Genomic DNA, 25,875 nt, shown 5'->3' with positions numbered 1-25,875 from the left:
ACATGAAAGGCAAAGGAGGAAAGGAAAGATACACCCATTTGAATGTTGAGTCCCAAAGAAGAGCAAGGAGAGATAAGAAAGACTTCCTAAGTGAACAATGTACTGAAATAGAGGGGAAAAAATAGAATGGGAAAGATTAGAGATCTCTTCAAGAAGATTAGAGATATCAAGGGAACATTTCATGCAAAGATGGGTACTATAAAGGACAGGAATGACATGGTCCTACAGAAACAGAAGATATTAGAAGAGGTGGTGAGAATGCACAGAAGAACTGTACCAAATCACGACCCAGATAACCAGGATGGTGTGATCACTCACCTAGAGCCAGATACCTGGAATGTGAAGTCAGGTGGGCCTCAGAAAGCATCACTACAAAAAAAGCTAGTGGAGGTGATGGAATTCCAATGAGGAATTTCAAATCCTGAAAGATGATGCTGTGAAAGTGCTGTACTCAATATGCCAGCAAATTTGGAAAACTCAGCAGTGGCCATAGGATTGGAAAATTTACCAGTTTTCATTAAAATCCCAAAGAAAGGCAATGCAAAAGAATGCTCAGACTACTGCACAATTGCACTCATCTCACATGCTAGCAAAGTAATGCTCAAAATTCTCCAAGCCAGGCTTCAACAGTTCGTGAACTGTGAACTTCCAGATGTTCAAGCTAGATTTAGAAAAGGCAGAGGAACCAGAGATCAAATTGCCAACATCCATTGGATCATCGAAAAAGCAAGAGAGTTCCAGAAAAAATGCATCTGCTTTATTGAGTAAGCCAAAGCCTTTGCCTATGTGGATTACAACAAACTGGAAAATTCTTCAAGAGATGGGAATACCAGACCACCTGACCTGCCTCCTGAGAAATCTTTATGCAGGTCAAGAAGCAACACTTAGAACTGGACATGGAACAACAAGACAGACTGGTTTCCAAATTGGGAAAGGAGTATGTCAAGGCTATATATTGTCACCCTGCTTATATAACTTATATGCAGAGTACATCATGAGAAATGCTGGGCTGGATGAAGGACAACCTGGAATCAAGATTGCTGGGAGAAATATCATTAAACTCAGATATGCAGATGACACCACCCTTATGGCAGAAAGTGAAGAACTAAAGAGCCTCTTGATGAAAGTGAAAGAGGAGAGTGAAAAAGTTGGCTTAAAGCTCGACATTCAGAAAGCTAAGATCATGGCATCTGTCCCATCACTTCATGGCAAATAGATGAGGAAACAGTGGAAACAGTGGCAGACTTTATTGTTTGGGGCTCCAAAATCATTGCAGATGGTGACTGCAGCCATGAAATTAAAAGACGCTTGCTCCTTGAAAGAAAAGTTATGACCACCCTAGACAGTATATTAAAAAGCAGAGATATTACTTTGTCAACAATGTTCCATCTAGTCAAAGCTGTGGTTTTTCCAGTAGTCATGTATGGATGTGAAAGTTGGACCTAATGAAACTTAAAAGCTTTTGCACAACAAAGGAAACTATAAGTAATGTGAAAAGACAGCCCTCAGATCGGGAGAAAATAATAGCAAATGAGGAAACAGACAAAGGATTAATCTTAAAAATATACAAGCAACTCCTGAAGTTCAATTCCAGAAAAATAAATGACCCAATCAAAAAATGGGCCAAAGAACTCTACAGACATTTCTCCAAAGAAGACATACAGATGGCAACAAACACATGAAAAGATGCTCAACATCACTCATTATCAGAGAAATGCAAATCAAAACCACAATGAGGTACCATTACACGCCAGTCAAGATGGCTGTTATCCAAATGTCTACAAGCAATAAATGCTGGAGAGGGTGTGGAGAAAACGGAACACTCTTACACTGTTGGTGGGAATGCAAACTAGTACAGCCACTATGGAAAACAGTGTGGAGATTTCTTAAAAAACTGGAAATAGAACTGCCATATGACCCAGCAATCCCACTTCTGGGCATATACACTGAGGAAACAGATCTGAAAGAGACACGTGCACCCCAATGTTCATCGCAGCACTGTTTATAATAGCCAGGACATGGAAGCAACCTAGATGCCCATCAGCAGATGAATGGATAAGGAAGCTGTGGTACATATACACCATGGAATATTACTCAGCCGTTAAAAAGAATTCATTTGAATCAGTTCTAATGAGATGGATGAAACTGGAGCCCATTATACAGAGTGAAGTAAGCCAGAAAGATACATTACAGCATACTAACACATATATATGGAATTTAGAAAGATGGTAATGATAACCCTATATGCAAACCAGAAAAAGAGACACAGAAGTACAGAACAGACTTTTGAACTCTGTGGGAGAAGGTGAGGGTGGGATGTTTCGAAAGAACAGCATGTATATTATCTATGGTGAAACAGATCACCAGCCCAGGTGGGATACATGAGTCAAGTGCTCGGGCCTGGTGCACTGGGAAGACCCAGAGGAATCGGGTGGAGAGGGAGGTGGGAGGGAGGATCGGGGTGGGGAATACGTGTAACTAATGGCTGATTCATATCAATGTATGACAAAACCCACTGAAAAAAAATTAATTAAAAAAAGAAAAAAGCTGAGCACCAAAGAATTGATGCTTTTGAACTGTAGTGTTGTTCTCCACAGCTTGAGAGTCTCTCTTAAGAGTCCACTGGACTGCAAGGAGATCCAACCAGTCCCTTCTAAAGGAAATCTGTCCTGAATATTCATTGGAAAGACTGATGCTGAAGCTGAAACTCCAATACTTTGGTCACCGAATGTGAAGAACTGACTCATTTGAAAAGACCCTGATGCTGGGAAAGGTTGAAGGTGGAAGAAGAGGATGAGATGGTTGGATGATATCACCGACTCATTGGACATGAGTTTGAGTAACCTCCAGGAGTTGGTGATGGAGAGGGAAGCCTGGTGTGCTGCAGTCTATGGGGTCTTGACTGAGCAACAGAACTGAACTGAACTGATCCATGAGCACAGTATATTTTTCCATTCCTTTGTGTTGTCTTCAATTTATCATAGATTTATGTCAATTTTTTCAAATGCTTTTTCTGCATCTTTTGAGATCATCATGTGTTTTTAATCTTTTATTTTGTTAATATATTGTATCACATTGATTTATTTGTCCTTATTGAACTATTCTTGAGTTCATGGATAAATCTCAATTGATTATGATATATGCTCCCTTTCTGGTTGTTTCTGTAATTTCTTCTTATATTCTCTTTCCTTGTGGTTTGATGATTTTCTTTACTGTTATATTTGAATTCTTTCTTTTTACTTTTAGTATATATTATAGGTTTCTCTTTGTACTTGTAAATCTATATATACAGCAGTGTATTCAATAGTTGCTTAAATTTTCAAGAATTATGAAAGCACAACCTTTTTACCTCTCCATGTTTTATGTTTTTTATTTAATATTTTTCATCTTTTTGCATTGTGTATTCCTTAACTACTTATTGTAGTTGTGGCTGTTTTTATGCCTTTGCCTTTAACTTTCACAGCTTTTTAAATGTTTGATCCACTTCCTTTGCTATTTATTTGCTTTTGCTAGTGAAATTTTTTTCTTTTGTATATTTTCTGATTTCTTGCTGTGATCTTTCTTTCTACTTAAAGAAATCCCTTTATCATTTCTTATAAAGCTAGTTTAGTAGTGATGAATTCTTACTTTTTGTTGTCTGGGAAATTCTTTATCTCTCCTCCAATTCTGAATGATAATATTGCCAGCTAGAGTATTCTTGGTTGTAAGTTTTTTTAGCACAATAACTGTATATTGCTGCTCTTTTCTGACCCATAAAGCTTTTGCTGAAAAATTGGCTTTAGCCTAGGGGTTTCCTTGTATGTGACTAGTTGTTTCTTTTTGCTGTCTTTAGCATTATCTCTCTATTTTTAAATTTTGCCATTTTAATTGTAGTATGTCTTGGTGTGGCTGTCTTTGGGTTTATCTTGTTTGGAATTCTCTGTGCTTCCTGGACCTAGATATGTTTCCATTCCCAATTTAAGGAAGTTTTCTTCAAATAGGTTTTCTGATCTATCCTTCTTGCTTCTCTCCCTCTGGGACCCCTATACTATGAATGTTAGGATGCTTGGTGTAGTTTTAGGGATTCTTAAATTATCCTCATTTTTTTATTCTTTTGTTTTTGCTCTTTATACTGAGCAGCTTACACTATTCTGTTTTCCAGATTGCTTATGTATTCTTCTGTATCTTCCAACCAGTTGTTGATTCCATCTAGTGTATTTGTCATTTCATTTATTTTATTCTTCACCTCTGGTTGGTTCAATCCTATATATTCTAACTCTTTATTGAGATTATCACTGTGTTCATTTCTTATTTTGCGTTTGGTGAGAATTTTTATGACCATTACTTTGAATTCTTTATCAGGCAAAGTATCTCTTTTTCATTAGTTTTTTTCTGGGGGTTTTTTATCAGTTTCCTTCATTTAGAGCATTTTCTCTGTATCCTCATTTTGTTATACTTTCTGTGTTTGTTTCCATGTTTTAAGCAAAACAGTTATCTCCTTCAGTCTTGAAGTCATGTTCATGTGTAGGAGCATTCTGCTATAGCATGCATGTGCTGGTTGACTTTGGTGGGCTGGCTGGAACTGAATTGGGCATGGGCTGGGAAAGAAGGAGGGTCTTGAGTCATGCTGAGTGTGGGCTACCTTGGCAGGGAACCTGGAGCTGGAGTGGGCACAGGTAAGGGACATACTACGGCGGATTTGGTAGGCATTATTCAGTCTGTTGCCCCTGTGATAGGTAGGATTCAGAGTGAGTGAGTTTGTGCATGAGCCCTTTAAGAGTGGAGTTTTGGTTTCTTGTCAAAGTCCTCTAGCTCTTCTGTATGTAAGACCCATTGGTTTTCAAAAGTCATACTTCATGGGGCCTCATATTTGTCATAGAGATCCCCTGTCCTAGAGTTACCAACATGGGACTTGAATTCCTTGCTCTTTGGCTGGGCTTCCGTGGTTGTGATAGCCCCTCCCACTCGTGGGCTTCCTGGTGGCTCAGACAGTAAAGAATCACCTGCAATGTGAGAAATCTGGGTTCAGTCCCTTGTTTGGTAAGGTCCCCTCGAGGAGGGCCCTACCTGCTCCTGTATTCTTGCCTGGAGAATCCCCATGGATAGAGGAGCCTGGCGGGCTATAGTCCATGGGGTACAAAGAGTTGGAACTGACTGAGCTACTAAAAACAGCACAGCACTCCCACTTGTGTGGGTTGCCAGTCTAGGGATGAGGGCCTTGACTAGATCTCACCTTTATCCCTTCTACGTGTCTTAATGTTGTTTTTTCTTTGTATCCTAATGTAGCAGAGATGTTATACTAGTCTTCAAGTTGTTCTCAGAGAGAGTTGTTATATATGTAATTGTAGTCTTGGTGTGTCCATGGGAAGAGGTGAGCTCAAGTTCTTCCTACTCTGCCCTTTTGATCCCACCCTTCTTTTTAGTCATGAGAACTTTAACCCTTAGTTAAATGAAGTTTGAGGGTAATTGTTGAATGCCAATTATTCCTGTATCCCTGGTAGCTCAGATGGTAAAGAATATGCTTGCAACAATGCAGGAGACCCAAGTTTGATCCCTGGTTTGGGAAGATCCCCTGGAGAAGAGGATGGCAACTCACTTCAGTATTCTTGCCTGGAAAAACCCCATGGACAGAGGAGCCTGGCATGCTACAGTTCATGGGGTCACAAAAAGTTGGACATTACTGAGTAACTAGCACAGAAAAAACAAAACAAAAGGTGATTATGTTAGTTGCTGAAGTAGGAACTTTTTGGTTTAAAGTCTTTAATTTTCAGGTAGTTTAGTTGAGCTATCGCAGTAGATAAATAAAAATTATAATATGCAAATGAATCAGAAATCTGATGTTCTCTACTTTGCACATATACTTAATCACTTCTAATTCACTAATTTGGTCCTAGACTTTCCTTGTTTATGACTAAACAGTTGCTCCTAGGATACTAGACAATGAGCTGTTAATATTGACCAAGGCCTGTGAAAGAGCTTGACTCAGATTCTCCAGGAAATCACCCTTTACTTTACTTTTCAACATTCAGATATAGAGAACGTGTATAGGCTAGTGTGGTCCAAACCAGAAACCTAGCCATGATCCATGGGAGAGCAGCTTCATTAGAAGTCTCACATTCTTTTAGCCAATTTAGAGAATGTGTCCAGGAAACAGGATCATTATCGCTGAAACAACCCTCCCTTGTAACCGTCTAGCTACAATGGCGCCACCTGTTTCTCTTCCAAAGCACTTCATATCATTGCTTTTATGTTTTAAACATAAAATAATGCAAACATACATGATATTGTATGAAGGTCTGTGTTTGTATGTTAATCACTCAGTCATGTCTGACTCTTTGACACCACATGGACTGTAGCCCACCAGACTCCTCTGTCCATGGAATTCTCCAGGCAAGAATACTTGAGTGGGTTGCCATTCCCTTCTCCAGGAGATGTTCCTGATCCAGGGATCGAACCCAGGTCTCACATTACAGGTGAATTCTTTACCCTGTGAGCCATTGGGGAAACCCCATACACGATATAGTTCTTATCTTAACTATTTCCAGAATTTTAAGAGATCTAGTCATGGAATATATGGATTCTTTGATGAACACTCTTTTTTAGAAAGATACTAGCACCTTTGTGAAATATAAGGCTATATTTTAACTATGTGATCTATAAACTGGTTAGTGGGTGTCTCTAGTAATTGTAGCAAAGGTTGATAGTCATTTATGAATGAATTATCTATTAAAAATTAACGCTATTTGGAAGAGGTTTACAAGTGCAATAGTGACCAGGGATGGTTCTTTTAATACGTGACTGCAGACATTTGGGAGTGCCTAATTCCAGTTGAGAGATGCAGGCTGGAATAAATTATACTAAGAAAGCTAATGCTTAATTGATTTTTTCCCTCTGTGTTGAAACAAAGGCCTTATTCAAGGAAGAGTAATGAAATGCATGAACTCCAGGGAAGTAGAACCACCAAAGTAGTATTGTTTTTGTTACCTACCCACTTTGTGCTGATTTGCTGCTTCCCTAACTGGCTTTTGATTATTATTTTGTCTTTTTAGGCATTTTAATACTAAAAATTTGACTTAAGACATCAGTTTTCTGGCCCCTGGAAAGATTTCCTTTGGCCCCAGCAGCAGTTTCTGAGGGTTGACTGAGTTTAAGCCTGTCCTTTGAGGCTAATCAACTCTGGATACAGGACCAAAGTCAGCTATTTCCAAAAAATGCAAATTAAGGATTCCAGATCCTGAAATATGGTGATCACTCTAAACCGATACCCTATCTAAGATACATGTTCAGTTGCTCAGTCTTGTCTGATTCTTTGTGATTCCATGGACTGTAGCCTGCTAGGCTCCTCTGTCCATGGAATTTTTCCAGGCAAGAATACCAGAGTGGGTTGCCATTTCCTACTCCAGGGAATCTTCCTGACCCAGGGATCAAACCCTCGTCTCTTGAGTCTTCTGCATTGGCAGGCAGATTCTTTACCACTAGTAGGAAAGACTGAAGGAAGCAAAACTGCAGTGGGAAGTATGGCAACAAATGTGCCAGTTATTCGCCATCTTTGGCCTATGTTTTTCAGTTAACTCACTTTATTTAAACTGACTTTGCTAAGAAAGTGAACATGACTATAATGTTTTGTATTTAGAGTACATTTCTTTTATTTCAATTTGGTGAAATAAAATGTTGATCACGGAGAATCCACTCTAGATTTTAGATTGCCTCTAAGTACATTGATTCTACAATGATGGCAAAGGTTACAAAGCAATTTCTGTCTACGGTAGCTTTGGGAAATCATGTAAAATATAATTAGCTATATGTTTCACTAAAATTCTTTATAAAGCTGGTGTTGCTGGCAGTGATCACTACCTACAGATGCAGTAGTGCAGGGGACCAGTATGTGAGGAGCTTTGTATGCTGCTTTCATCTAAAAAAGTATTCATTTCCTTCTGGCTGTGGTCCATTTGCAGAACCTTATGTGTGACCCCATTGCACCAACTGTCACATCAAGCTCTGCTCCATTAGGCCAGCTGAAATGCTTCTCTTGCAGTTGTGTCTTCCGTAGTACTGTGGTATATTTAGAGCTTCTTGACAGTTTCAGTGTGGGTATATATTTGCCTATTTCCTGACAAGATCTGCAAGGTCAGGATCTAGTATAGATTCTTTTAGTGCAGAAACTACCAGTTAGTTCACCCATGGTAATGAAGTACCAGGGAACCAATTCCTTGTGTGCATGCTCACAAGTGCTACTATACTCCTTCCAGAGCAAGTATACATATGGAGAAGGATCCTTAGTCTGAGACCAGGCCATGACTAGAACATAGTACCTAGCCTGGAAGAGGGCAGTGATGAGGACTGTGCGTGCAGGCCAGGGAGGAAGGGGGTGGCTACAGAAAGTACCCTGGGCAAGATCAGACTAGAAAACCAGGACATTATTAAATGTCAGGTAAAGCTCAAGCTGGCAGAGAAGCAAGACCTGATCAGAAGGGAATAGAGTAGGAAAGAAAATGAATTTGATATTGAGAGTTCAGTGATGTTTTTTGAAGGAAAACTAGGCAGGTAATGAATGGGAAGGAAGTTTTGTAAGGACTCAGAGTCAGCTTGGCAACAAGAAACTGATTTTAAGCAGTGGAAAAATAACTTTGTATGAAAATGGTGACCAGCTTAATTGTATGGAAATTTCCAGGAGGATAGAGATTAGATTACAGATGAGAAAGTTGCCCAATAAAACTAAAATTGGAGTAAAAGTTTTATCTTTCAGGTAATTCTTGATGAATTGTGCATTTTTATTCTAGCAGTATTGCTTCTAAAGCAGTGCTTTCCAATCTTTTTCACACATGTTGCTCCATCAGATCTTGCTTCAGTCTGTCTTTCTGGCTTTCCCAAGGACTGAGGGGATCAATATCTGTACTGTCCAGAGTGTCCTCTTTATGAGAACCTCAGAACGTGATTTCTGTCAGGCTTCAGAACCAGAGATTGCTGTACATCTGCTGAGAAATTCATCTATTTTCTTTGGATGGATACTGAATTGGTATCTGATTACGTTTCTGTCTGATCCTGACTGCTGGGAAACCTAGTCTCAATTCTGTGGCTTATATATACCAAAGTACAACAGACCTTATGGCTTATACTTTATCTTACTTCTGCTGTTTCCCTTTCTATTCTAGTTTCCACATTCATTTATTATTAACTCCCTATAGCTGTATGCATGTCGGAAAACTGCCACAGGATTCTTTGGGGATAATTTGTTGTTGTGTTGCGAGCCAGCTAACCAGCTAGACAGATGCATACAAACATACATGCCATAGTACATTTACTTCTTCAGTAACACAGCAATATCACATTTCATTTGAGTTGCTTCTAGAAAGATTCTTCTGTTCACATTCTATTGCAGCTACTAAGGATGATCCTGGTTCCTGTTTGGGCTATTTGTCCTTTTCCTGACCTTTTGTCTCATGAATCTCTTGCCCTTGGTTTATTTAATCTTTGAGTCTATTGCTCTGTATCTCTTTTATACTTCTCCTTCCTTTAGGGTCTTCAGATGGAGCTGTTTAAAGAATTTATCTCTTCATAATAAGACAATTGAGAGCGTGGAAAACAAATAGATTATAGAGTTCATTATTGAGAACGTTGGTAAAATTGTACATTGCTGTTGTGTCACTGTAGAACTGTATGATGTAGTTGAGAATTCATGGTATTTGTATTCAAGAAACTTGTCTTTGCCATTCATGTCTTTGGTCTTGTCCAGATCTCTTCTTCCTGACTCAGTTTCCTTTTTCCCCCCACATTTTTCCTTTGTTTCCTGTGCCATTCACTCTTACAGGGTTTTAAGAGTACATATGGGAACCAAGAGTAGAATAACGGAGACAGAAGATAGGATAAGTGAGGTAGAAGATAAAATGGTGGAAATAAATGAAGCAGAGAGGAAAAAAGATAAAAGGATCAAAAGAAATGAGGACAACCTCAGGGACCTCTGGGACAATGTGAAACGCCCCAGCATTCGAATCACAGGAGTCCCAGAAGAAGAAGACAAAAAGAAAGGCCATGAGAAAATACTTGAGGAGATAATAGCTGAAAACTTCCCTAAAATGGGGAAGGAAATAGTTACACAAGTCCAAGAAACCCAGAGAGTCCCAAACTGGATAAACCCAAGGCGAAACACCCCAAGACACATATTAATCAAATTAACAAAGATCAAACACAAATAACAAATATCAAAAGCAGCAAGGGAGAAACAACAAATAACACACAAAGGGATTCCCATAAGGATAACAGCTGATCTATCAATAGAAACCCTCCAGGCCAGAAGGGAATGCCAGGACATACTTAAAGTAATGAAAGAGATTACTGTACCCAGCAAGGATCTCATTCAGATATGAAGGAAAATTCAAAAGCTTTACAGACAAGCAAAAGCTGAGAGTATTCAGCACCACAAAACCAGCTCTTCAACAAATGCTAAAGGATCTTCTCTAGACAGGAAATGCAGAAAGGTTGTATAAACATGAACCCAAAATAACAAAGTAAATGGCAACGGGACCACACTTATCAATAATTACCTTAAATGTAAATGGGTTGAATGCCCCAACCAAAAGACAAAGATTGGCTGAATGGATACAAAAACAAGACCCCTTTATATGCTGTCTACAAGAGACGCACCTCAAAACAAGAGACACATACAGATTAAAAGTGAAGGGCTGAAAAAAATATTTCACGCAAACAGAGACCAAAAGAAAGCAGGAGTCGCAATACTCATATCAGATAAAATTGACTTTCAAATAAAGGATGTGAAAAGAGACAAAGAAGGACACTACATAATGATCAAAGGATCAATCCAAGAAGAAGATATAACAATTATAAATATATATGCACCCAACATAGGAGCACCGCAATATGTACAACAAACGCTAACGAGTATGAAAGAGGAAATTAATAGTAACACAATAATAGTGGGAGACTTTAATACCCCACTCACAACTATGGATAGATCAACTAAACAGAAAATTAACAAGGAAACACAAACTTTAAATGACACAATGGACCAGCTAGACCTAATTGATATCTATAGGACATTTCACCCCAAAACAAGCAATTTCACCTTTTTCTCAAGTGCACACGGAACCTTCTCCAGAATAGATCACATCCTGGGCCATAAATCTGGTCTTGGAAAATTCAAAAAAATTGAAATCATTCCAGTCATCTTTTCTGACCACAGTGCAGTAAGATTAGATCTCAATTACACGAAAAAAATTGTTAAAAATTCAAACATATGGAGGCTAAATAACACGCTTCTGAATAACCAACAAATCATAGAAGAAATCAAAAAAGAAATCAAAATATGTATAGAAATGAATGAAAATGAAAACACAACAACCCAAAACCTATGGGACACTGTAAAAAGCAGTGCTAAGGGGAAGGTTCATAGCATTACAGGCTTACATCAAGAAACAAGAAAAAAGCCAAATAAATAACCTAACTCTACACCTAAAGCAATTAGAGAAGGAAGAAATGAAGAACCCTAGGGTTAGCAGAAGGAAAGAAATCTTAAAAATTAGGGCAGAAATAAATGCAAAAGAAACTAAAGAGGCCATAGCAAAAATCAACAAAGCTAAAAGCTGGTTTTTTGAAAAAATAAACAAAATTGACAAACCATTAGCAAGACTCATTAAGAAACAAAGAGAGAAGAACCAAATTAACAAAATTAGAAATGAAAATGGAGAGATCACAACAGACAACACTGAAATACAGAGGATCATAAGAGACTACTACCAGCAGCTCTATGCCAATAAAATGGAAAACTTGGATGAAATGGACAAATTCTTAGAAAAGTACAACTTTCCAAAACTGAACCAGGAAGAAATAGAAGATCTTAACAGACCCATCACAAGCAAGGAAATTGAAACTGTAATCAAAATTCTTCCAGCAAACAAAAGCCCAGACAAAGGATTAATCTCAAAAATAAACAAGCAACTCCTAAAGCTCAATTCCAGAAAAATAAATGACCCAATCAAAAAATGGGCCAAAGAACTAAACAGACATTTCTCCAAAGAAGACATACAGATGGCTAACAAACACATGAAAAGATGCTCAACATCACTCATTATCAGAGAAATGCAAATCAAAACCACAATGAGGTACCATTACACGCCAGTCAGGATGGCTGTTATCCAAAAGTCTACAAGCAATAAATGCTGGAGAGGGTGTGGAGAAAAGGGAACCCTCTTACACTGTTGGTGGGAATGCAAACTAGTACAGCCACTATGGAAAACAGTGTGGAGATTTCTTAAAAAACTGGAAATAGAACTGCCATATGACCCAGCAATCCCACTTCTGGGCATACACACTGAGGAAACAGATCTGAAAGAGACACATGCACCCCAATGTTCATTGTAGCACTGTTTACAATAGCCAGGACATGGAAGCAACCTAGATGCCCATCAGCAGATGAATGGATAAGGAAGCTGTGGTACATATACACCATGGAATATTACTCAGCCGTTAAAAAGAATTCATTTGAATCAGTTCTAATGAGATGAATGAAACTGGAGCCCATTATACAGAGTGAAGTAAGCCAGAAAGATACAGAACAGCATACTAACACATATATATGGAATTTAGAAAGATGGTAATGATAACCCTATATGCAAACCAGAAAAAGAGACACGGAAGTACAGAACAGACTTTTGAACTCTGTGGGAGAAGGTGAGGGTGGGATGTTTCGAAAGAACAGCATGTATATTATCTATGGTGAAACAGATCACCAGCCCAGGTGGGATGCATGAGACAAGTGCTCGGGCCTGGTGCACTGGGAAGACCCAGAGGGATCGGGTGGAGAGGGAGGTGGGAGGGGGGATTGTGGTGGGGAATACGTGTAACTAATGGCTGATTCATATCAATGTAGGACAAAACCCACTGAAATGTTGTGAAGTGATTAGCCTCCAACTAATAAAAAAAAAAAAAGAAAAAAAAAGAGTACATATGGTATGATCCATGTGACAATACTTTTTAAGCATTATAAAATGGTACTTTTCCTCCTACTCTTTTTTGATTGTGGGGAAATAGGATATTATTAATATTATATCTCATCTCTAGAATCAGAGAAGGCAATGGCACCCCACTCCAGTACTCTTGCCTGGGAAATCCCATGGATGGAGGAGCCTGCTGGGCTGCAGCCCATGGGTCCGCTAAGAGTAGGACACTACTGAGTGACTTCCCTTTCACTTTTCACTTTCATGCATTGGAGAAGGAAGTGGTAACCCACTCCAGTGTTCTTGCCTGTAGAATCCCAGGGATGGGGGATCCCGGTGGGCTGTCGTCTCTGGGGTTGCACAGAGTCGGACATGACTGAAGCGACTTAGCAGCAGCAGCAGCATACCTAGAATATTTTTCCTTGGTAGTCGTTACAAGTATTGTTTATTATTTCCAAAGCTTTGACAACAAATTACTTTTTTCTCTACATAGCCATGTTAAAGAAGCTTTGCTTTGACATCTCTTCCTCACAATAATCTTGCCAGCAGTTGGTTTAAATTATAAAGTCTATCCAGATCGTTTTAGAATATTTACTTATTTGTGAACTTTATTATGGAATGAGCAGTGATGAAGGATGTTGTTGTTTGGGTGCTAAGTCGTGTGCAACCCTTTTGCAACATGGAGCAAAAGCCTGTTAGGCTCCTCTGTCCATGGATTTCCCAGGGAAGAATACTGGAGTGGGTTGCCATTTCCTTCTCCAGGGGTTCTTTCTGACCCAGGGATTGAACCAAGATCTCCTACATTGCAGGCAGATTCTTTCGTGCTGAGCCACCCAGGAAGCCCTAGTGATGAAGGGTAGCATTAATTTCTGGAAACAAATGACTGCCTACAAATTCAGCCTCTTTTTTCCCCCCCAAACATCAATCTTTTTGTTTTGTATTGGGGTATAGAAGGAGATCAGTCCTGGGTGTTCATTGGAAGGACTGATGCTGAAGCTGAAACTCCAATACTTTGGCCACCTCATGCGAAGAGTTGACTCATTGGAAAAGACCCTGATGCTGGGAGGGATTGGGGGCAGGAGGAGAAGGGGATGACAGAGGATGAGATGGCTGGATGGCATCACCGACTTGATGGGCATGAGTTTGAGTAAACTCTGGGAGTTGGTGATGGACAGGGAGGCCTGGTGTGCTGTGATTCATGGGGTTGCAAAGAGTCCGACACGACTGAGCGACTGAACTGAACTGACTGAACTGATAGATGATTAACAATGTTTTAGTAGTTTCGGGTGAACAGTGAAGGGACTCAGCCATACATATACATGTTTCCATTCTCTCCCAAACCTTGCACGCTGGCACAAATGATGAGTAGGGTTCCATGTGCTATATAATAGGTCCTTGTTGGTTATCCATTTTGAATATAGCAGTGTGTACATGACCTTCCCAAACTCCATAACTATCCCTTACCCCAGTAACTCTAAGTTTGTTTTCTAAGCCTGTCTCTTTTGGTTTTGTAAGTTCATTTGAGAAATTCGATATTTCTCCTTCTCTCTCTGATTTACTTCGCTCTGTATGACACTTTCTAGGTCCATCCATGTTGCTGTAAATGGCCTTATTTCATACTTTTTAAGACTGAGTAATATTCCACTGTATATATGTACCACATTTTCTTTATTCATTCCTTTGTCAAGGGACATTTATATCGCTTCCATGTCTTGGCTGCTGTAAACAGTTATGCAATGAACATTGAGGTACCTGTATCCTTTTGGATCATGTTTTTCTTTGGATACAACCCCAGGAGTGGGATTGTAGGGTTTTATGATAGCTCTATTTTTAGTTTTCTAAGGAACCTTCATATTGTTCTCCATAGTGATTGTACCAGTTTACATTCCCACACAGTGAAGGAGTATTCCCATCTCTCAACACATTCTCCAACTTTTGTTGTTTGTGGATTTTTTGGTTATAGCCATTCTGACCAATTTGAAGTGGCATCTCATTATAGTTTCGATTTACATGTCTCTAATAACATCATGGCAAAAGATGGGGAAACAATGGAAACAGTGACAGACTTTTTCTTGGGCTCCAAAATCAGTGGACAGTGACCGCAGCCATGAAATTAAAAGATGCTTTTTCCGTAGAAGAAAAGCAATGACAAATCTAGATGGCATATTAAAAAGCAGAGACATTACTTTGCCTGCAAAGGATTGCTGTGGTTTTTCTAATATCATGTATGAATGTGAGAGCTGGACAGTAAAAAAGGCTGAGTGCCATAAAATTGATGCCTTTGAACTGTGGTGCTGGAGAAGACTCTTGAGAGTACCTTGGACTGCAGGGAGATCAAACCAGTAAATCATAGAGGAAATCAACCCTGACTATTGCTGAAACTGAAGCTCCAATACTTTGGCCACCTGATTTGAAGAGCTGACTCATTGGAAAAGACCGTGATGCTGGGGAAGATTGAAGGCAGGAGGAGAAGGGGACCGCAAAGGATGAGATGGTTGGATGGCATCACTGATCGATGAACATGAGTTTGAGCAAACTCTGGGAGATGGTGAAGGACAGGGAGGCTTGGCATGCTGCAGTCCATGGGGTCTCAGAGAATCAGACATGACTGAGTGAACAGCAGTAACTAGTGATGTTGAACATCTTTTCATGTGCCTCCTTTTGTTCTCTTTGGAAGACAGGTCTTCTGCCCAGTTTTTGAGTGGCCTGTTTGTTTTGATGCTGTTAAGCATCTTCAGCTGTTTATAAATTTTGGAGACTAATCTTTTATTGGTCACATCATTTGCACATATTTTCTCCCAATCTGTGGATTGTCTTTTCATTTTATTGTTTCCTTTGGTGTGCAAATCTTCTGAAAGTTCCCGTTTGTTTATTTTTGTTTTTATTTCCATTATTCTTGGAGATGGATTGGAAAAGATATTGTGATTTATGTCAGAGGGTGTTCTGCCCATTTTCCTCTAGGAATTTTATAGTGTCCAGTCTCACATTTAGGTCTTAGTCCATTTTGAGCTCACAGAATCAACTTACAATCATTGTTTCTCAGAAAGGGACATATTTTCCCATAAAAACAAGAGTCCAACTTCCTGTAGCTGAACTTCAGGAAATTTTATATTATTAAGTGAAAATGTGTCAGGAAAATATAAATCTAGAAAAGGAGGAAGATTCAGAATGTCTTTTATGTATTCATTCATCTTAACAGAAGATCATGAGAGATTTAGGAGACTCCTCCACAGGTACTCATATCTTTTTCAGAACAAGGGAGGGAAAAACAGACACTTGTTTTTATTACAAGCCAGGCACCATTCTAAATGATTTCCATATGCTAACCCTTGTTAACAAGAGATGTAGTATAGCATAGTGAAAACCAAACTTCTAGGGCTGTTTCCCAACTCTGTTAGGTCCTGACTGTGTAACTTTGTGCATTTGAGTCCTGATCTCTAAAACAGAGATAATAATCATTCATCCTTATTGGTGGAATGAGGATGAAATGATTTAATACATGTAAAACCCATAGGAAAGTGCCTGCTGCTGCTGCTGCTAAGTCGCTTCAGTCATGTCCAACTCTGTGCGACCCCATAGACGGCAGCCTACTAGGCTCCGCCGTCCCTGGCATTCTCCAGGCAAGAATACTGGAGTGGGTTGCCATTTCCTTCTCCAATGCATGAAAGCGAAAAGTGAAAGTGAAGTCGCTCAGTCCTGTCCACCTCGTAGCGACCCCATGGGCTGCAGCCCACTAGGCTCCTCCATCCATGGGATTTCCCAGGCAAGAGTACTGGAGTGGGGTGCCATTGCCTTCTCCGAGGAAAGTGCCTGGCTCCTATTAAATACCATGTGTGTGTTATCAGTTCTCATTACAAACAACAGAAGTTGTTATTCAGACTATCAGGTTAGTCTTGGAGGATGGAATGACAGAGAAATTTCTGATAATCAGCAGCGAAATGAAAACTAGGGTAAACTCATATTTGATTTTCATAAGCATTGCTAGTACTGAAGTGTATTTTAAACTTGGCGTAATAAAGTCTGTAAATGTGAAAAAAATGTAAACCTACCAACCAATCAACAAAACAAGTATTACTGGCACATACTTTGATTTCTTTTAAAATAAATGTTATCTTGAAGTTTTCATTTGTAATTAGAGTATTAATTTTTGAAGCTCTTACAACAATTCTATTGAAAATTTTTATTAGAATTATTTTCATTGATATTTTAATGCTGATATATGTTGATACTTTATGAACTGCTCTTATGATTACTATATAGTTTATATTTGCTTAAAAATTAGGTTGCCTTTTCTGAGAATATGATTTATTAATTTTTAAATTGAAATATATGAGTGAGCTGTAACTTTTATTGATGAAAACATTAAAATCTATTTTTTTACTTATATTTAATTTTAGAGTCCTTTTTTTTTTTGAAAATTGCTCAGTCCTGTCCAACTCTTGGTGACGCCATGGACTGTACAGTCCATATATTTCTCCAGGCCAGAATACTGTAGTGGGTAGCCTTTCCCTTCTCCAGGGGAATCTTCCCAACCCAGGGATGGAACCTAAGTCTCCCACATTGCAGGTGGATTCTTTACCAGCTGAGCCACAAGAGAGGCCCAAGGATACTGGAGTAGGTATCCTATCCCTTCTCCAGCGGGTCTTCCTGACCCAGAAATGGAGCTGGGGTCTCCTGCGCTACAGGTGGGTCTTTACCAGTTACCTACCAGGGAAGGGCTTTGTTTAATCCCAATAAAAAGTCATTGTGAAGGACTCAGAAATACTGGAAAATTCAGTGTGGTTTGTAATTTGTTTGAAAAATTTATTGTCATAGTTTTCCTGTCCATCATGTTTATTTCTTTCTAGTTTATGATACTCTGATACTATGTACATTTTTAGAAGCCTTTTTAGAATAGAATTGGAAATTATTAGACAGTGGCTCAGCTGGTAAAGAATCCACCTGCAATGCAGGAGACCTGGGTTTGATCCCTGGGTTGGGAAGATCCCCTGGAGAAGGGAAGGCCACCCACTCCAGTATTCTGGCCTGGAGAATTCCATGGACTGTGCAGTCCATGGGGTTGCAAAGAGTTGGACAAGACTGATTAACTTTCAATTTCACATAGACTAAAAATAAAGCTTTTCATGAGTTTGGATTGTGTCAAATAATAATTTAAGACAGCAATTTAAATATTTTGTTTTAAAACTTCTATAATTGTGACTTGTATGAAGAAGAGAAATTAAAAAAATAATTTACATGTATTTACTAACTTGGTAAGATATTTGAATCTAATAACTATTTTAAGGTTACATCAGTTTTTAAATGTACTAATTTTATTCCATATATTTTGAGATTCAAACTTAACGATATATTTAGAGGTCACTATAACTGAAGCATCTGAAGATGATTATGAATATGAAGAGGTAATTTGTTCATTTTATGTATTTTTTCTGTAAACTCATTACTGTCATCCCTGTTAAATATTCATTTTATTTTTCATTAAGCATTTTTTTTTCTTCAGTGATAGCACGTTTTCAAGTGAATCTAGCTAATCATATAGTTAGAATGAGATCTGAAAATTGTATTTAAAAATTTAGATAGGTTAACACATCTGGCTCTTTTGATTTCCCTGTTAATTGTTTTCAGAGTCAGCCTCTCATCACCTTCCTTATGGATCCATACTAAAGTCTGTCATCTCTGTCTAGCAGGTGTTCCCTGTCATCCACTCTGCCCTTAGCAGGGTTTCCCAGATTCCTACTACCTTCACGGAGCATAGATCCTATGCTTCCTTTCAACTTAGCTATACTTCCATCTAATAGTTACTGTCTCAGATCTTTCCTTTAATTCATTGTTCCAATGGAACCTATCATTACATCTGAGACTATGAGTACAGAATCACTCTAAGATGACAGAAGCTGTAAAGGAAACTGTGGAAGCAAGCCTGGAAGTTGTGGCCTGGGCAAACAAGAGACATTTTACTACTAGAAAAGTGGAGTTAATATTAATACACACCACATGAAATACATTAATAAATGTAACAGGCTTAAAGTTGTGATCAACACATAAGAAGCATACAATAAGTGTTTACTTTCATTAATGTCATAGAGTCAATTGCATTCTTCCAAGAACTTAACATTCAGACTTTAAAAAAAAATATTAGACTTAATTTACTAGAGATTTGCAGTTGATAGTACTTATGTCTACAGTCCATGGAATCACAGAGTCAGACTTGGTTTAGTGACTAAACAACAAATGGAAAGTAATGGTGGAGAAAATCTGCAATGAGGAAAGGTTGGTAGCATTTAGAAGGCCTAGCTTTTTTTTTAGCAGATTTTTTTTTTTTTTCAGTAGAGTTGTTAGACTACATTTGCCAGTACAGATAAAAGAAATTGCCCATAGCTAATATCATGTTATTAGAAGTGACACTGAGTGATGTTTATAAGGAAATCAGAGGGCTCCCTACTTGTTAGTTGTTAATTTTTCATAGGTCTTCAGAATGACACAGTGTCTTACATAAAGTGTATTTCTTTGATCATTTGTTTTGTGAGGAAAATTTATTATCTAAAATGAAATAAGGTATTTTATATTCCTCTAACTCTTTCTATCCTTATCTTTCTCTGTGATTTAGATACCAGATGACAATTATAGCATTCCAGAAGGTGAAGAAGATCTGGCAAAAGCAATTCAGATGGTCCAAGAACAGGCTGCAGATACCCAGATTTTGGTGAGAATTTTGAACTCAACCATGGCCTACAGTTTAACAGTGATCTTTTCCATGTGAAGTTTTGAAAGTCATTTAAGCTATAAGTTCTTCACTTACTAGATGCAGCTCTATCACCTAATGTCCTTTTCATTTCTATTTCTTTATCATCAAACCTTTACTTTTAGTACATAGTGGTATTTACTCTGCCTTCCATCATCACTTTCCACATGGTGGTCACTTTTGCATGACTTTGCAACAAGTGACCCTTTCTTTCAGAACTGTCTCTAAGCTCAGTGAGGTTTAATCGAGGATTTTCAGCACTTGCACAGAGTTTGTTATTGTATACATGTGCTTCAGTCTATTTTGTAGGCATCTGTGTCTTGTTTTTTTATGGAAGTATTTGGATCACAGGGAATGCTTGATATATTATGTTTTTTTTTTCTTATGAGGCCTATGAACTCATTTCACTAGAGAATATGGTGGATGCTTTCTAATTATAATACCACCAATTAACAGTACATAGAATGATAGCTTTACTGTAAAATTGAAAATTCAATTAAAATTGATAGTAATTTAATGATGATAGAAAAATATTTGTAAAGTGCTACTAATGCTAATTAATACTAAAGTCATGCTAGTACTAATTAAGAAGATGGCTTTTCCTCAGAAATGAAACCTTCCTCTGAAATGTGGAGGAAATTATTATACTCTTATTTAGGTGCTGATTTGGCTTAGTTAGTGCAAAATAATGTGGGATAGACTTCACTGCATATTCTGCCCTGTGTCAGTCCTGTATTTTGTAGATTTCCTCAGCTGAGAGATCCAGTAACTCCTTTCCAACATATCTGTCCATTCAAAGTTGAAAAATGCTGAAGAGCAGAATTTCTTGAATCCAGGATTGATTATATTCTAAGTGGAGGGCTTTAGCTTATAGTAATCTCTATTCTCTAATGTATCCTGTGGATATAGTTCCTTCTCTTGCTGCTGCTGCTTACTCGCTTCAGTCGTGTCCAACTCTGCGACGCTATGGACTGCAGCCTGCCAGGCTTCTCTGTCCATGGGATTCTCCAGGCAAGAATACTGCAGTGGGTTGCTATTTCCTTCTACAGGGGATCTTCTTGACACAGGGATCCAACCCGGGTCTACTGCGTTGTTGGCAGAGTCTTTACAGCTGAGATACCAGGGGAGCCCCATAGTTCCTTCTAGGTAGACATAAAGTGAAGTCTGCTACACAGACTTTATTAGTATGTTAGATATCTCCATGCAGTAATTTATAGGTAAATTTTAAAATTTTGAATGATGAGCAGTGGATAAACATATCAGTTGCATAATATGTATTGCTCATCATCTTCTTGCTTTTTACATCATTAAGTTAGTGAGTGAAAGTCACTCAGTCATGTCAATCCATGGAATTTTCTAAGCCAGAATACTGGAATGGGTAGCCTTTCCTTTCTCAAGGGGATCTTCCCTACCCAGGGATCAAACCCAGGTCTCCCATATTGCAGGTGGATTCTTTACCAGCTGAGCCACAAGGGAAGCCCAAGAATACTGGAGTGGGTAGCCTATCCCTTCTCCAGTGGATCTTCCCGGCCCAGGAATCGAACACAGGTCTTCTGCATTGCAGGTGGATTCTCTATCAACTGATTTATCAGGGAAGCTTCATCATTAAGTTGAGGAGCATTAAAAAAATACTTTATGTACTACTCATTTATAGTGGTATCTGATAGCAAAGATGTCTAACACAATGATTGACACATAGTAGAGACTCAGTGTATAGCAGTTAAATAAATGAATGAATGGATAAATGACTCATTGAATGAAAAAATTATGACCCAAAATATAATTGTATTTTTGTGTCTGTTTATTATGCTAGAAGTTGTTTTTAAATCCAAAGATAAATCCAAGAAGTGCAATTGGGGAATAAATTCAACATCATAGCTGTTATATCTTCTGAACTAAATATCAGTAATTCTCTCATCAATTTCTCAAGAGCTAACTCAAACTCCTAATTTTGCAGGAGTTAACTTTCTAGATTTATGACATATTTATGGCTGATTGATGGTCTTTTAAGTTTTTATCTGTTTCTTTGAGCTCTTTAGAGAAATATTACTATGTAGAAAATTCACAAAAATTTCCTTTAGGTATTTAAAATTATATATGGATTTATATTGTGATAAGCATTCCAGTTTTATATTTATAATTTGGTTTTTGTTTTTATAGTATTTTGTCTTCAAAAACTAACTTTGAGTTGTGCCATGGGCTTTCTGTTTTAAGAATATTTATTGTTTATGAAACCAGCTTCCTTTTGTTATGATTTTATTACATCTGTTTATGATCAGCATATATTTTCTTCTATGTTAGAGGATAGCAGTAGTCCCAATTCAATGAGGACTTTCAGAATTTTTATTAAAGTTTGAAAATAAAACATCAACATTACTACTAGGATGTTGAATATATTTGAACTTATTAAAAAGTTGAAATTTGGAAGTAATGTAAATAGCTTTATTTGTTAAAAATTAACAAGGATAATTTATTGAAAAGTTGACATTTAAATTAATTCTTGTAATTTTCTTTAAACCTTGGTAATATGTATTTTATATATATATATAAAACTATATATTTGAGAATGATACATGTTTTATTTCATAAACTTTGAACTTTCTGTTCTATACAATATCAGTTTCCTTGATAGGTATAATGGTTCTAAACTCTGAAATAAAATAGTCTTATTATATTTAGAGTGATTAATGGAAAAAATTAAGAAGATAGGAAATGTTATTAATCTATAATGAATATGTCAATTGTTTCTTGAAACTGAAGTCTTTTTTCTAAGTATACATGTAAGTAGAAATAAGAATAGACACGCATACACACATATATTCTTTAGAAATATTTGTATGTAATTTTATGAAAAAAGGTCTACTTACATTCAAGCTGAGTTTTCCCCTCTACAGTATGAGCCTTATTTTTAGCATATTATTGCCATTTGTGGGGGGTAATTCTTTAGCTGTTTTGGTTTTTGGTTTTTTGTTCAGCTAGTGTTGGAGGTGCAGTCTGAAAGGTCATTTTTTTGGCCATAATTCTATAATAATATAATTTTTATAAAATTATAATTTTGATCTTTAAAGATGACATTAGCAAGGTTCCTAAATCATGTAATTGTTAAATTTCCTGACATCATCTTTCCATCTCCTCTAAGAATATGAGATATTTCTCTGAAATAGTGTTTGTGGGAGGCTAATTAGCTGAACAAAACTACTATACTGTTTAACATATTTATCAATAGTTCTCAAAGAATTTTATTCTAAGACATTTTCCTGTATATTTATTCAGAAATACTATCAAATATGTAAACATGTGGACCTGGTGGGGTTCTAGTAAACTTTACTTATGAGAAAAGTTAACTCACCCCTGATCTAGTTGATAGAGTTATTTATTTCCATTATGAAATAGGAGTACAAGGGTGCTCATTTGTGCATAATTTCTTCCATAGTGTTTCTAAAAATCAAGGTACCAAAACCACATTTCTTTTTATAATGATAAGTAAAAGAATTAAGCAATCCATACTTTTTTTTCTTTTTTCGAGTGTGTTATGTACTATTGTTAGGGCAAGCTGACCTCCTTATTGTTTCTTGGACAGTCCAATCACAGTCATGTCTGCCTTTGTACTTGCTGATGCTATATCTGGAACACCTCTTCTCTAGATATATGTTCACATGTCACTTGCTCAATGTAATCTTTCTTCATCATTGCTACATACATAGCAGACCAGCTCCACACATGTATCTGATCTATACGTGGCTTTCCCTCACTTCAACCTTCTGCTTTTACCACCAGGCACTTAGTATCATCGGCGATACTGTATATTTTTAATTTAGTTACTCATTTTCTGTCACATTCACTTGATTATTAGTTATAAGGACTGAGTCTTATCTGTTTTCATCACTGCTTTATCCATAGTGATTAAAATAGTTCCTGGATGTAATATTCAACAAAATTGTTTAAAAAGTGAATGAATGAATGAATGTAAGACCTAGCTGTACAATTAAAGCTTTGAAAATTTTTAAATAAATAATTTCACTTTTAAATTTTAGGAGCAGAAAACAGTCTTTTCTCCAAAGCATACAGTACCTGAAGCAATAGAAGACTTTCTTTGCAATTTCCTGATCAAAATGGGAATGACCAGAACTCTTGATTGCTTTCAGTCTGAATGGTAAATAATTAAGTAGATAAATAGTTTTCTAGAAATACTAACATTATTTAACACATATACTTTTAATCCTCTCAAAAGACTTTGAGTGACTCAGCTTATGTTAAGTGAAAGAGCTGGATAGAAGCTTTTTCCATCACTGCCACTGAAACCACAGCACAAACACATACACAGTCAGGATATCAGTTTCAAAGAAGTTTTAAATTAAATCTCTTTTCTAAATACTCAAATTTAAGTGATTCTCAAGAATCAAGTAAATGGAACATCTCTTGGAGTTATATAATCCAGGGCTACTTAATGAAATGTTTAAAAAATATCTTTTACATAATTACAAGAGTATTGTTTCCTCTGTAAGACACATCCTGCTAACAGTACTACTTTGCTTGTTTTGCTTAGAATGTAATGCCCTGCTTTTCTTTACTCACACAACTGATTCTTTTTCTATAAATGTCCCTTCATTTGTAATTAAGTGAAATTGCATTGTCAGATGATACCTACACAAGGTTTTCTTGTTATAACTGAAAATTTTAATAACTTATTGTTATGAAAATCAGCAGGCATACTGTCTTTATTCCTTTGCTATAGCGATAATGTTATCAGGCATGTTTTTGGCCTCCTAGCATTCTTTGAAAAAATATTATTAAATAATTGGATAATAAGTGTTTTGTTTTTTTAAAAGTCATTACATATTATATAAAGAAGGAATAATATATATAAAGTTGTTTATGGTGTTTTGGAGTTCAACCCTATAATAATTTTAAATATAAGGCACAATTTATTAATTTCTACTAATCCAACTTTGATTTAATTTTTATATTTTGCTGTTTTTGTTTGAATCTACAGAGACCATTCATATAGAAGTAATCAGTTTCATTACTTTAAATTGCATGTCTAGTGTTAATATATTTAATGAGGAGAGCCATTTTTCACTAATACAGTTTAAAAAAAAGGTCAGGATTGATGGTAGAAAAATAATACTCTTCTTAGTAAATCTAGAAATTGTGTGAATGATTTTTATAATAATGTCCCTATAAAATAATTACAAATGTATTAGAGAATATATTTTTGTAAGAGTAGATAGATGATTAATTTGCATTACTAATGAAATGATTAATGTAGTTCAGTTTCCTATTTTTCTTCTAAAGATATGGGTTTAGGATATGTAGTGCTTACTTGTTTCGACAAAGTATGAAATGATTCCCTTGGAGAAATCTGAAACAAAGTATACTCTTAATTAGGTGTTTGTTGCCATATTATCCTTTTAGATTTAGCAATTTGAATTGAGATGAAATTTCAGAAAAGTGCAATAATATTAAGGTTTATAGAAACCCTAAGTAAGCATATCGTTTATTGTAATATTATTAATATTTTAAAGTAAAATTTGTATAGATATCTCTTCATTATTTGGATTTAGTAATACTGTGGTTCAACTAATTTTATTCTGATCCCTAGCTGCCAGTTTGTAAAGAGATTGCAAATTATTTGTAATGAGATTACAAATGAGATTACTGTATTGGATATTTTTATTTCAAATAAAATATGTTTTACTTTGATCAGAAACCTTTATTTATAATGCCTAGTAAGGCTATGGGAATGTGTGCTTAGTCACTCAGTTGTGTCTGACTCTTTGTGACCCCATGGACTGTAGCCTGCCAGGCTCCTCTGTCCATGGGGATTGTCCAGGCAAGAATAGTGGAGTGGATTGCCATGTATATTATTTTTATAATTTCTTATTATGGGGACGAACACTTGTAATTTATCATTTCTATAAATTCATTTAATCTTAGAAAAGGTGATGAAACAAGGTTTCACTCTTGTTGATTTGTAAAATAAACCCACAAAAAGCAAACAAACAAAACTCCAAAATCCAAAACACCTGGGCAGTAGAACTTGATTTATGTTTTTTCATTCTTCAAACAGTAATTACATTAAGTCCATTAAATCTGGAGTCAGCAACTAAGACCCTGGGGCCAAATCTAACCTGCCTCCTGTTTTGGTAAATAAAATTTTACTGAAGCACAGCCATGACCTATCTTTTAGGTATTATCTGTTTG

General features: G+C 36.9%; 1 protein-coding gene across 1 annotated transcript in view; it reads left to right on the top strand.

The window, feature by feature from the left end:
* Positions 1-25,875, top strand: part of SPAG16 (sperm associated antigen 16) — a 973,751-nt gene that overhangs the window by 6,283 nt on the left and 941,593 nt on the right. Inside the window, exons 2-4 of the mRNA XM_065930647.1 lie at positions 18,285-18,331; positions 19,537-19,632; positions 23,706-23,824. Of these exons, the coding sequence (XP_065786719.1) occupies positions 18,285-18,331; positions 19,537-19,632; positions 23,706-23,824 (262 nt within the window). The remainder of the gene's footprint in view (positions 1-18,284; positions 18,332-19,536; positions 19,633-23,705; positions 23,825-25,875) is intronic.

The sequence above is a fragment of the Muntiacus reevesi genome, chromosome 3, assembly GCF_963930625.1.
Source record: "Muntiacus reevesi chromosome 3, mMunRee1.1, whole genome shotgun sequence".
NCBI lineage: Eukaryota > Metazoa > Chordata > Mammalia > Artiodactyla > Cervidae > Muntiacus > Muntiacus reevesi.
The sequence above is the reverse complement of the archived record's forward strand: the minus strand, read 5'-3'. Positions and strand labels throughout refer to the sequence as shown.